Source organism: Scomber scombrus, chromosome 13 (assembly GCF_963691925.1).
Source record: "Scomber scombrus chromosome 13, fScoSco1.1, whole genome shotgun sequence".
NCBI lineage: Eukaryota > Metazoa > Chordata > Actinopteri > Scombriformes > Scombridae > Scomber > Scomber scombrus.
In genome coordinates, this window is record NC_084982.1 from 4,834,005 (window position 1) to 4,847,904 (window position 13,900).

At 39.8% G+C, this 13,900-nt stretch overlaps 2 protein-coding genes across 2 annotated transcripts; one reads left to right on the forward strand and one right to left on the reverse strand.

The window, feature by feature from the left end:
* The first annotated feature begins 2,825 nt into the window (after window positions 1–2,825).
* On the forward strand, window positions 2,826–5,296 carry gdf3 (growth differentiation factor 3). Its single transcript, XM_062432237.1, has 2 exons — window positions 2,826–3,102; window positions 4,443–5,296. Exons 1-2 carry the CDS (start codon window positions 2,826–2,828, stop codon window positions 5,294–5,296), a joined length of 1,131 nt encoding a protein of 376 aa, XP_062288221.1.
* Window positions 5,297–7,176: 1,880 nt separating this feature from the next.
* LOC133993323 (uncharacterized) lies at window positions 7,177–13,543 on the reverse strand. Its single transcript, XM_062432238.1, has 3 exons — window positions 13,526–13,543; window positions 11,776–12,569; window positions 7,177–7,183 (listed from the first exon to the last, which is right to left on the reverse strand). The coding sequence occupies exons 1-3, from the start codon at window positions 13,541–13,543 to the stop codon at window positions 7,177–7,179; spliced, it is 819 nt and encodes a 272-aa protein (XP_062288222.1).
* Window positions 13,544–13,900: the final 357 nt, after the last annotated feature.

Below are 13,900 nucleotides of genomic sequence, written 5' to 3' on the forward strand. Positions count from 1 at the left end.
GTTAAGGAGCGGCTCAGTCTGTTAACACACATGTTGGAAGATTGTTAAAAAAATCATTGTACACTGTAGAGATTAAAGGAGAATTATGTCAATTTTACATATCAGTGTAGTGTGTTTACAGGTGTTGAGGAATACTGCTCCATAGATGAAAAGAAAGTTGTGTTTTTAAGTCTTTTGTGGCTCCAGAGAATCTGATAAATTGACTGAGTAATGTCACTTGAGTCAGTATTGGTTGGGGCTGAAATCGACTGTGTTTCAAATCTCATACTTCTGTTCTTATACTTTATATTTTGAGTGCATAAGTGTGTGTTCACTCTGAGAAGTATGGAAAATGCAGCACTATGAGTAGACCTGGATGGTGCACTTAAAACAGTCAAAAAGTTGAGTGTGTAACTACGGACACTTCTTACTCTCAACAGTCTCCATCTTGGCTACGTAGCAGATGTGGAAGGAACACTTTTCAAACAGGACGTTGTAATTACAATGAACATCACCACATTATGCAAATCAAGGTTATTATAGTTTTTAAATTTTCATTCGTTTTTATTTCGTTTTTCAGTGTTTTTTTAATTTCAGTTTAGTTTTAGTTAGTTTCAATTCATTTAGTAGTTTTAGTTTAGTTTTTATTTAATTTTAGTTTTAGTTTTCCAGGTATAAGAAGTCAGAAAAAGAAAAATGAAGTTTGAGTTAGTTTTGCATTGTTTATTTGATTTTTTCAATTTTGAATTTGAATTTCAGTTAACTGAATAATTTTTTTCGCTGCTAGTTTTAGTTTTAGTTAACTATAAATGAATGCTAACGCTAACTAGCTAATTGTCATTTACAGCAAGTGCGCAACGGCCGTGTTCTACACAGGAGTGTGTGTGATTTGGAACAGTGTATGAGTGAGAAAGAAAAAAAATGTGGCGGTGTGGAGTTAGACAGAAGTGAACTTAGACGTATATAGCTCCTCATTTCTACTGGAGGATAACTGCTCCAGGTCACATGCTGCTACTAGCATAACACACACATCTGTACAGCTGAATGAGTTGAGTTGCATTGTGGACTGTATAGACAACACATTCTGAAAAGGAATCTGATTTCCCTGCATTGATTTTGATAGTATGTCATATCATAAAGTACAATGCTAAATCTGTTAAGTACTCTTTAGATTTAGATTTTCCTTCACTGGAACACCAACCATGAAAAACAGCTTCAGACTAAGCCTTAATAAAAAATGTATGGACAGGTTTGGTGGCCATGTAGTCAAGTTGCATGTTTAAAAATCTTATATTTTTACAGAGTAGTTAAGAATCTTAACAGTGTGGACGTTTTTAATAAATAAAAGTGAGTACAAAGAAGCAGGAGCGGATCAATTATCTCTCCCTTGTCAGAGTCTATACCTACTATAGGATTCTCATCTTTTCCCACATGATTCCTATACATTTTTAAGGATCCTATGGGAATTCTATTGGAAAAGGTTTTGATTGTTTTAGGATTTGCACAGTCCTTTAAGAAATCAGTTTTTTCTCTATTGGTTCCAATAAAATCCAATAAGATTCCAATGGAATTTAAAAACAAAATCCTAATATCTAAAAGATCAAAACCATACTTGCAGTGATAAGAATTGAAGGGACTAGTACTAGTATTGTGTGCGTGTGCGTGTGTTTGTGTGTGTGTGTTTGTGTGTGTGTGTGTGTGTGTGTGTGTGTGTGTGTGTGTGTGTGTGTGTGTGTGTGTGTGTGTGTGTGTGTGTGTGTGTGTGTGTGTGTGTGTGTGTGTGTGTGTGTTTCATTATTATTATGATTATCATTATTATTTAAATGTCAGGGTAAATAAAAGACAGTGCAGCAGGTTTGTAGAACAGTGACAGTACCTCCAATGAACACTAGATGGCGGAACAGACTCACTGCTGAAGCACATGAAGCTGGCAGTGATCAGACTGCAGAGAGCACATCGTTTTTTCCTTTGATCATTTTAGCCACAATTACTATGTAGAAGATGAATGATACACTGTAAGACATACAGGAATTTAGTGCAATCAACTAAATGTCCATTATGATTAATTCAGCTTCAAATTTGTCATTTTCATCCTCACACCTATTCAGAACGTATAAACATGAGTTCACCTGACTTGACTTTGTGTTGAATGAATGAACTACTGAGGCTTCACTCAACTCACTATCACTAAATTTAACAGCTCAGGATTATTAAAACTTGGTTTCTCTAGTTAAGCTCATTTTACTGAGTTACTTATGAACTCATGGAGTGACGTTCAAACTCATTTTTCAACGGGAAATTGATGTTTTGAAGTTGTTGTTGAAGAAGCTAAAAATGCATAACAGTGTAACACTGGACTATTTCCTTGGTGGAACGTAGCTCTCTACCTTGTTTTTGGGAACAGATTCTGCTTTTGACATTTTAAAAGTCCATTTTTGAGCACCACATATAAAATCCAGACAGAAGAATTTATGGGAGATATTTTAACATGATGTTTTAGGTTTTTTGTTGTTGTTATTTTTTCATTTGTTATTTGGGTGAACTGGTCCTTTTACCACAGGAACACGCATCATATAGCCTAGCTGTGAAAATTGGGGACATTATAATAATTAATCATTTTTCATCAGTGTATTGTGCTTGTTATAGTTGTTAAATGATGACCTGACCTGAGATCAGTCAGCCTGTCTTTTCCCGCCCTTCTCACCCTCTTATCTGGCCTGTCTGCCCACCTCATTAGCATAATTATGCAGCTGCACACCGGGAGGTTTCACACTTTAAAACAAACGTCCCTCGGCCCCGGCTGCCGTACAGGTGCGTGCCCAACAGAGTCAAACATGAGGTCAAACATGTGGCCCGCGGTGCTGGCGGCGGTGTGTGTTGTCGGTGCGTGTGCTCTCTCACATGTGGAGGAGATGAAGAGTCAGGAGCGGTTGTTTCGTAGCTCTTTGGGACTCTCCGGGCGACCCCGGCCCGCTGGGGGCCACCAACCCCGCCGCCGCGTCCCCTCCCAGCTCTGGAAGATGTTCCGGGGATCCGAGAACATCAAGGCCCGGGAGACCGACCCCTGCACGGTGTCAGAGTACGGAGTCCCCGGCAACATCATCAGATACGTTCAGGACCAAGGTAGACCTACTGTCATCATGTTTAATCATTTAAAGGCACAATACTCACCTGAGGCCAGCAATTAGACAGGTCCTTATGTGATTGTATTGTTTTGTTAAAGCATGAATGGAGCTGCAAACTGCAAGTTTGCTATTTTTAAACATTGTATTGATTTATTTAGCTTCATCAATCAATAATAGCCTGCAGAATATTCCTCATTTAATAATAACTGTAAAACACTAATTAGTACATGAATTATGTTTTTAAAGGTTTAATCTCTTAACAAATGCAATTCATTTTGTAAAACCACAATAAAACATTAGATAAACACCCCAAAAAAGTTGTTTCTGTTCCATTGTAGAGCACATACAAAAACACATTTAAATAAATTTATTTCCAACATGACAGATGTTTTTAAAGTTTGCATGTCAAGCTACATCCATGAATACAGGGCTGCAACTAATTATGAATGAATCTACAGATTATTCCTCATTTCATCAGTAAAATGTAAGCAAATAGTGTTAAAATATCCAGTTTTTGTTTTTAAAAAGAACAACGAAAACTAATAATGTAGTTGGCAATTAATGACTCATATTTGCAGCTCTAGTTGAATAACTGAAAACAACTGAACTTGTGTTATCTGTTGCCCAATGTGCCTGTGTGAGCTTTAACTCATCATATCACTAAACTAACCTACTTAAACATGTGAATAAATATCAGATCATCAGTGAAAGAGTACAAATGAACCCAAAACAATAAAAATATCACATGAGAGTGACTGAGGTGGAAGAGTGTCCAATGTCCATTAATATGTTTAACATCACTGTGGGTCCCACATATTACTGTAATCTTCAGCAAAAATGTTCACAGCTTTAAGGAAAATTGGCAACAATATACAGTTTTGTTGTAAATTACATTTTAAAATGTATTAAAATACTTTAGAATCTGTAATGATAATATTCAAATACTCTAAATGTTATTTTTTTAATTAGCGGCTTAAGTTTAATGTTGTACCCCGGCTCATCTTTAGTCCTTAACAAAGCAGGTTTAGTCATGGAAGTGAAATAATGACAGTGTGAGACTGTACTATCATTGAATGATCAGAATGTTTTGTCAGTGTCTCTTAAAACCAATAAGAAAAACTTAAAACTTTTTATATGGACGTATATGAAGGTGTGAGGAGTTTTTAAATAAATGAGTCAGAAATGTGCTTCAGTGAAACTCCAAAGCTAAAAATGCATGTCTTTATTAGGGAGAGAGAGTAACATATACCCTGTTTCTCTCTCTGGAGGAAATAACTTTAAAGTGTTAAATGTGAGCCTCAGAGTGATGTCGTCTCTGCTCTGTGTGTCTGTGTGTAGGCAGGCTGGTGTCTGGCTGGAGCAGCAGCTGTCAGGCGTGTCTGGAGAAGCAGCTTTTCTTCAACATGTCCGTCCTGCAGCCTGTGGAGCTGCTGTCTCTGGCTCAGCTGGAGGTCAACTTCCACTGGAATCTCTTCACGTCGGCAGAGCTCCTGCGGGGGCCCCGGGCCCTCAGCGTGTCTCTGTATAAAGTGATCCGAGCCACGCTGAGAGAAACCAATCCTCAGGCCAGCCGCAGACTCCTGCTGTCCCAGTCCGTCCGGCTGCAGCCTGAACCCTCCTCCGTCACCATGGACCTGACCTCGCTGGCGGAGAGCTGGCGTAAACCGGGACGCAACTACGGTTTGGTTTTAGAGCTGCTGCCTCTGAGCGCAGGTCCAGAGGAGCTTCTTCCTTTTCGCCCTGGTAATTCTCTCCCGTTAGAACCGGCCTTCACCCTCCCTCTGATCCAGGCCTCTCTGGTCGCCGTCTCTCTCGACCCCCAACAGTGTCGCTCCAGGCAGAGGAGGAGCGCCGTCCACCTCCCCGTGACGCCCAGCAACGTGTGCAAGGCTCGCCGTCTCTACATCGACTTCAAAGACGTGGGTTGGCAGGACTGGATCATCGCTCCTCAGGGCTACATGGCCAATTACTGCCACGGAGAGTGTCCGTTCCCACTCAGCGAGAGCCTGAACGGGACCAACCACGCCATCCTTCAGACCCTGGTTCACTCCCTGGACCCGCACGGCACACCGCAACCCTGCTGCGTCCCCATCCGCCTCTCCCCCATCTCCATGCTCTACTATGACAACAATGACAACGTGGTGCTCAGGCATTACCAGGACATGGTGGTGGACGAGTGCGGGTGTCGATGAGGTTCAGGTACCTTTTGGAACGTCCACTGGTTCATTTATAGCTTCTTGGTCCAAGTTTTAATGTGACTTATTGTTTGTGACTCAACATAAGATGAATTTTCTGTGTGGTGAATGGATTTTAAAGAATGTCAAATGTGTCTTTTTTTTCTCAGGGACATTTAGAAGTATTTCTTAATATGAAGGTTGATGTTACTCAGCAATTATTCAGTTCCCAATAAAGTTTACTGATATCATTTTATACAATAAAGTTTATTAAAGTGTAAACTATCATGCCCTCCATTACATATCTTTGTCACAAGTGTTTGAAAACCACATCGGCCCCAAAAATCCAGTACTGGTCGGGCCCTTACCTTGTATTTCACATTTGCATTGACTTCAATAGAAGACACCTCTCCCAAGTTTCATGTGTTTTCTCACTTAACACCTGACTGTGTTTTTATTTTGTCATTAAGACGGTTGGCTATCATCCAATAAGTTAGTATTTTCAATATTCTTCACATAACTAATTCTAACAGACGTCTGAGCGACTCCATCACATAATTTACTGATGCATAGTGTGAATTAGAGTCATTTTAAAGCTCCTTGAATGGTAGCTGGTTTGCCATTAATGTGTGACTGTAGAAATAAAGCATTGCAGTCCAAATACAGTCCAGACCATTTATTGATCGAATTTGGTCATTTAACTGCTAGAATTACAGAATTAGCTGCAACGAACATTGACTTTTTCTCTCATTTAATCTTTGCCTAATCAATAAATTGTGCAGTCTGATCAAATATGAGCTAATTGTGCACGAGGGGATGTCTTTAAATGGCTTGTTAAATCTGACCAATAGTCCAAACCCTGAAGATATAGACAATGATACTCAACAGAAGGAAGTATCAAATCCTCACATTTGCAAAGCTGGAATCAGCAGCAGTTTCCAATCAATTTCTATCAATTGACTAATCAATGAATCATCTATTCAAGACTATTGTAGCCTGAAGGTAAAACGTGCATGTTGATTTTAATAAAAAAATGGGAAACAGAATTTCAGAACCCCTAATATACCTTTAAACACAACATATTGATACTGACATCAGTTCAGTGTCAGCAGTGATTTACATGTTTCACTGACAGAGACCAGACACTCTTTTATCTATTAAATGAGAGATGAACTCTTCTTATCTCACCTTCCTCTCTGATAACACCCCCCCCCCCACCCCCCACACACGCAGCCAGCCAGCCAGGCAGACGCTGGTGTCGCCATGACGACGGTTGCTCGTCACAGCGATCAGGAGAGGCTGACAGGTTGTAATAATTAGTGAGAAGGCAAGGAGAGAGTTTAGGGTGTGAAGGAAAGAGGAGAGAAGAAGATAAGAGTTGGAAAGGGAGCAGTTTTTAGAGCAGAATGTTCCTTTAATGTTCCTTTTACTTTGACAAACCTGTGTAGTTTGAAGTCTTATTGTTCATTCTCCAAATATTCTAAAATTCCTTAAATTTGTAGTATCTCATAGTGTAAACTGTTCCCACACATTTGTTCCAACAATTACAGTCACTCAAATATTCAAATCCCAGGAAGGAGGATACATTGGGTTTATAGAAGTTAATAGAAGTTCAAATAAAGTTCTGTGAGGTTTAAACAGTGCCTACCAGAGCTGAGAAGGTTTAATGAAGTGTCTAATACACACCACAGCTGGACATTTATGGTGACTGAACATCTGGTTTATTTTAATCTTATCTTAATCAAAGAAAATTGTAACTATTTCAGTGTAGTTTCATTCAATGAAAACTTGACCCATTAGTTCTTTTTAGTCTTCAAATTATATTGAACATTTCAATAGATTTAAGCCAAAACCAGTATTTTTTGTCATTTTAGTCAAACTTGTTTCACTTTCAGATCTTAGTATCTGAGGAGAAACACAGCTGGAATGATTAAGAATGCAGCTTTGCAGAGAGTGTCTGATCTGATGATTTCATTGTAAGGAATTGAGGATTTCTGGCATGAACATTTCAAGAACAATGTTAACCCTAACATACTGTTCGGGTCAAATCTGACGCTGTAAAAACACCCCAAATGTCTTTTACCCTGTAATTTGATTACTTTTCCTGAAGTGAAAATTCTATATTATGAGGATTTCTTTTTATGATGTAGCAGTGAAGACTGATGGCTCTAATGGTTATACAATAAACCCCACAGATCCATAAAGTTCTTGTCATTTTCACTTTACATAAAATACATTTACATCATTATTGCTATGTTATATTTTCATGTCTTAGGTAAAATAGGACATAAAAAATACACTCTCTCTGCTCATTGAAATATTAATCAAGGTTTAAACACTTTTTATGAAGGGATTCTTTGACCGGGTCAAAACTGACCCATAACATACTACTAGGGTGTAGAATATGAACAGTGTGTGAGGGTTAATATATATTATTATATTATAAGTCAGCTTATCTGCTACCTGACGTTACCATGTGATCTGTATCTAATGGAATACAGTGAGTGTTTGCATTCACACCTACTAACTAATGACATTCCCATCAGCCTCATAGTGCAGCTAACATGGCTGCAGACTGTTAGACACATTAAAACATTTCTTTGTTTAAAATGTGAATATGTATTAAACTGGTTTAATGAGGATGGTGATAACGATTCATGCAGCAATGTATAAATCTATAATCAGCATTATAAGGGCTAATTACTGCCTGCCTGGTTTTGTATTAGTAAAGAGAATGAGATGTTTTAATGATGCACCTGGCTCAGACTGTTTCCTATGGAAGTCAATGTGAAGTGTGTGGATGTAGAGCAGGCAGTGGTGTTACAGTGTTATGTAAGAATTACATTTGTGTTATTCTATAAAGGACTGCTTGTAATGTCTCTCCTTTGAGACACACTGTGAACAGTTGGTGTCTCTCTTACAAGTAGAATGAAATCTACTCTGAAGGTGAGAAGTAGCCTGCAGATTGTTTATTGATATATTCACTGGTCCTCTTAGAGATTCCTACAACAGGAGTCCTCAACAAACGTTACAGTTTTTTTTAATGACTGGTTTCCTGCATGCTTCATTTGCTCTGTTAAATTTGTGTTTTGGAATACAGGTTATCCACTTATTCCCACATACGGAACAATTCTAGCGCTTGAGTTCCACCTGGAATGGTTTGGAAGTGCACCTCAGGTAACATGCTCATGGATGTATGCCACTGGCTTAGCCAAGTTACCCTTGTTACCCTGGTTACCTGTGCTAGCATAGAGTCACCACCATCATTATTATTAAGATATGTGCCATTATCTCCTTCATCCTTCCTCTGTGACTGTTGGCTAGAGGTCTACACATCTACTCATAGAACTGGAGTTACACATGGTAACTACTATTTATGCTTAATTGGTATGCATATTATATAACAGGTACCAGGAGTTTACCCACCTTTCTTTTTTACCCAACCTGTCATTGTGGCCACCCCTGGTCATTACCAGACACCCGGCTTTTAATTGGCCATTTTCCACTATTAGAGGAAATATGGTCACAGTAGTTTCCTTTACAACACTATTCTAATTTATTGTATTGATACTATACAACAGTATTATAAAATAATGTATTCTGAATTCAATTCAGAAAAGAAAAAAAATGCCAAAAATAAAGCTCATTGAAACCTGAAACATACACTGCAACACACTGTAACTTCAATAGAGAGGTGCACATCTTACTGTTGTATTAATACACATTTAGTATATACATTTCTTATACTATCAGCTATTTAAAAACAACATATACAAAAATAAAGAACCAGAGATTATAAAGTGTTTGCTACTGCACAGACTCTAGCTGTGGATCAGAGGTAGAAGATCCTCCAGTTGGGAAGCTGAAGTGTCCTTGGGCCACATACTGAAACCCAAATTGCTCCCAAAAGCTGTGCCATCAGTGTGTGTGTCTGAGTGTGAGTGAATGGATGAATGTGGCTTGTAGTGCAAAGTGCTTTGAGTATAATTGCTGTCCATTTACCATCGATGGATGCATCATATGTTGTCCGTTAGTGTTTTTGTTATCTCGTGTTTTCAGCTCTGTTGGAGAGATTTACTTTTGTGTATAAAATGATGTCGGTAAGTTGACTGTGTGAATAGATTTGTTTGAAGATATGGACTCTGTATTGAATCATGCAGTTTAACCAGTCATAAAAAAAACTGTAATGTACAATCCAAAATACACACATCTGACACGAGTCCCGTTTCAAGTAAGGAAGTTCTGGGTCAAATTTAGGAGTCTGGAACTTTACAGGAACGTCCTCTCACTCGGTCCTCTCAGCCATCGTGTCTCCATTGTAGAGTAGGACCATGATAGGACCCACCTGACTCTGGAGGTGACCTAAATCTTTCTGCAACAGTTTCGATCATCGCGTAATCGTTGTGTGACAGTTTTGACCGTGATGTCACTGAGGCGACGCACCAAAAGCATAACAGCTCAACAAAGAAGAAGACAACGAGGAGGTGAACATGGAAGGAGCTGTTGGTTCACTTATCATACGTCTTCGTGTCCATCTCCATCTTCTACCACTACTCTTCTTCTGCTGGGTTTTAAAAATGGCACCTATTTTGGGGCTTTCTGTTGACGTCACATCCCGCTTTGAGTATACCCAATCAGACTCAACCTCAAGCCCCACCCAAAAATGTTTCGGGACTGCGCAGAGTACATAACCCAAGGTAGGGACTCATTTTGCCCCCGTATAAGTTCGGGGAGGTTTTCCTTCAGAGTCGGTTCCTGCTATGGAGACACGCCAACGGTCACGGCCCCATCATAAATGAGCTGAGAGCAACATGTAGTTTGCACCCATTTTTATCCAGATAGCTAACTAACACCATCAGGTAATGGAATATCAAATTCTACTCATCGTGGCTCTAATTAGAAATAATCAGATCATCTTAGATATAAAAACCTTCTTTAAATTCCTTCCTCCCTCCTTCAAATTAAGAGGTGTTCTGCAGGGTTCAGACACCTCATAACAAATGTAACATTAATGATATTAATGACTTTAAATTGAATTAAACAAGTAATGACTTAGTGAACAAAGAACCAAACAAATTCAGCATTCCTGCTCGATAAAGTGCACTGTTCACACATTGTTGTTAAATTGTGCTTTCATCGCCTGGTGTTACATGTGGACAACACTATTGGCTTTCCTTCTCTCTTCCTCCTCTCCCACATGTGCGCAGTCAGTCAATGAGAAATGAATAATCAATAGCAGTCATGATGGAGCCTGTGGAGCCTGGCGCTATGACTCAGCCATCCGGACTGGATGTGGCTTCTTCCGTCCATCTGTATTCCTGTCTGCAGTCCTGTCTATCCATTCTATTTTTTTTCCATTAAGGTTTTCTTTTCATCTTGATGCTAAAAATACGACAGTTTAAACAATATTGTTTTTCCAAAATTGAGTAAAAATCTTGAAAGCAGATGAGTGGAGGCAGCGGATGGATGAATATGGTTATGGAATGACATTGTCAGCAATGCTTTGATATTTCACTGAATTCTAGTGCAAATGTTTACTTTGACCTGACTTTGGATTGACTTTAGAAGTATTTTAACATGTGTGATATGATGCTTTTATTCTGGTGAAGGATGTGAATACTGCTGACACTCACATGAAATATAACAGTGTTTGTTTTCTTTTCAGCCAACAGGGGGCAATGTGGCTTCAGCTGAAGCTCAGAGCAGACCTGGCTGCTGTAACCGTCTTTGTATCTGCTGGTTTTGTGTGTGTGTGTGTGTGTGTGTGTGTGTGTGTGTGTGTGTGTGTGTGTGTGTGTGTGTGTGTGTGTGTGTGTGTGTGTGTGTGTGTGTGAATACTCTCAGCATGAGGTAGCTGGTTAGTAGTGGATATTTGCTGAGCTGACCACTGCAGAGCCCATCAGCAGTGAATCTCAGAGAGGATTTGGATGTGTGTGTGTGTGTGTGTGTGTGTGTGTGTGTGTGTGTGTGTGTGTGTGTGTGTGTGTGTGTGTGTGTGTGTGTGTGTGTGTGTGTGTGTGTGTGTGTGTGTGTGTGTGTGTGTGCAGTTACCCTGCAAGGCAGCAGGATTCGTGAGATTGTGAGATCACGCTTGACATCATGCAAGAACAGTCTGGCGCGTCAGGTTATATGTGTAGGGCTCAATTTAGAGTTTTGATCATTTTGATAATCCTGATCATCAATAGGGTTGATTGACAGGTATTTAAATGCAGAGACAATACTTATCACACTGGATGGATGTATTTATACACCTACATTATTTCAAATATATGTGGTTAGGTGTTTATATTATGTCAGTTACAATAGTTTAGATATGCACAAAAAATGCAGCTTTTCTATCTAAACTCAGTCTTCAGTTATGTCAATTATAGCTTAAATGTTTGTGGCAAAAGATAACACAGATTGAACCTTTAATGCAACATTATTAATTTAAAAAAAACAACAACATGTTTTGCAGTTTGGATGGTTGGTGTCTGGTTAGTGGGTAGGTGGTGTACAGTTTGGATGGTGGGTGTCTGGTTATTGGGTAGGTGGTTGATGGTTTGGATGGTGGGTGTCTGGTTATTGGGTAGGTGGTGTAGAGTTTGGATGGTGGGTGTTTGGTTATTGGGTAGGTGGTGTAGAGTTTGGATGGTGGGTGTCTGCCTATTGGGTAGGTGGTGTATGGTTTGGATGGTGGGTGTCTGGTTATTGGGTAGGTGGTGTACAGTTTGGATGGCGGGTGTCTGGTTATTGGGTAGGTGATGTATGGTTTGGATTGTAGGTGTCTGGTTATTGGGTAGGTGGTGTACAGTTTGGATAGTGGGTGTCTGGTTATTGGGTAGGTGGTGTACAGTTTGGATAGTGGGTGTCTGGTTATTGGGTAGGTGATGTATGGTTTGGATTGTAGGTGACTGGTTATTGGGTCGGTGGTGTACAGTTTGGTTGGTGGGTGTTTGGTTATTGGGTAGGTGGTGTACAGTTTGGATGGCGGGTGTCTGGTTACTGGGTCGGTGGTGTACAGTTTGGATAGTGGGTGTCTGGTTATTGGGTAGGTGGTGTACAGTTTGGATGGTGGGTGTCTGGTTATTGGGTAGGTGATGTATGGTTTGGATGGTGGGTGTTTGGTTATTGGGTAGGTGGTTGATGGTTTGGATGGTGGGTGTCTGGTTATTGGGTAGGTGGTGTACAGTTTGGATGGTGGGTGTCCGTTTACAGGGTCGGTGGTGTACAGTTTGGATGGTGGGTGTCTGTTTACAGGGTCGGTGGTGTACAGTTTTGATAGGGGTTTGAATGAAATGGCTCTAGGTTTCTAATTGTGACAAAAAACAAGGACCTATGATTATTTGCTTTATTTATTTACATGTGTATTTGAGTTGCATACATTTAAAAATAACACCTTAACAACTTAAAAATTGATGCAGTGTCACAACTTTGTTTCTGCAGATCCCAAGTGGCCAAAAATCTTTATTATTGAATGCTTGATTATACCTTTTTATACATTTCATGGGATTATAACAATAAAGGCAAGATGACGTCCTGTAAATCTATTCAGCGTTGTGTGCTGCTTATTGTAACAACACAAAGTTAGGGGAAACCTTAAATCGAGTGCTCAACAACATTCAATGAGTCCAACACGATTTTTATAAGAAGCATAGACACCTGAGTACAGTTTATCATGTTTCAGACGTGTATGCTTTTGTGCTACTTTGCTAATTAGCAGTGTGTGATAACTAAGCACCAGCATCATATTAGGCAGGGATACACTCGCTCATGCAGCCCCAGGTGTTAAATAATGAATCAGTGGGTGGTAACATTGAAATTTCGTGCAATCCTAAAATCCTAGTGTAGACTTTGGTGTGTCTGTCAGTGTTGTAGTTCTGTACAGCTGCTGCTAGATGTAACTTAAGAGCCACATTCACTGCTGCCACCTTTAACACAGTGATAATGAGCAGAGATGACAGCGAAGAACTTATTCTATCTCAGGCATACACACACTCATCGTTCCATTGACCTCCATAGTGAGTACAGTAATACAGTCTGATACGACAAGCACTCTGACTAATGTTCTGTCTCCACACACACACACACTCATATACACACACACTTCTTGGCGCCTATATTTCTAATCCTTTTAGAGTCTGTGTCACACTGACACACATTTGGCACACCCACTCTGTCACCTAATCAATGATAATGGAATCTGTGTGTATCCTGCCTAGTAACACAAGCCTGTGTGTGTCAGGAACATGCTAACCTACCACTGACGGTTGCACGCTTACACATGTTTGCATGTTGGAACATGTCTACATACAATCATCAGTACAATGAAGCAGATGTTAGACAGTAGATTATGTCGCCGCTGCAAATCCCAAAAGAGAATTCATTACGCTCAAATCTCCACTAATCAATATTATACTAACAATGAATCAAATAACTGTGTGATGTGGGAAGGGTTTCACAAGGGGAGGAATCCAACTCAGCAGGCGGCCTGTTTTCATTGAACATGCTCTGATAGACCCACAGTAACAGCAGACAGACACAGTTAGAGACTAGCTGCTGAAGAAAGTGGATAATTGAACAGCTGAAGATTCTCAGGAGTCAGTGTAGACGTAACCAGAGGTAAAAAAAGAGAATGAATAT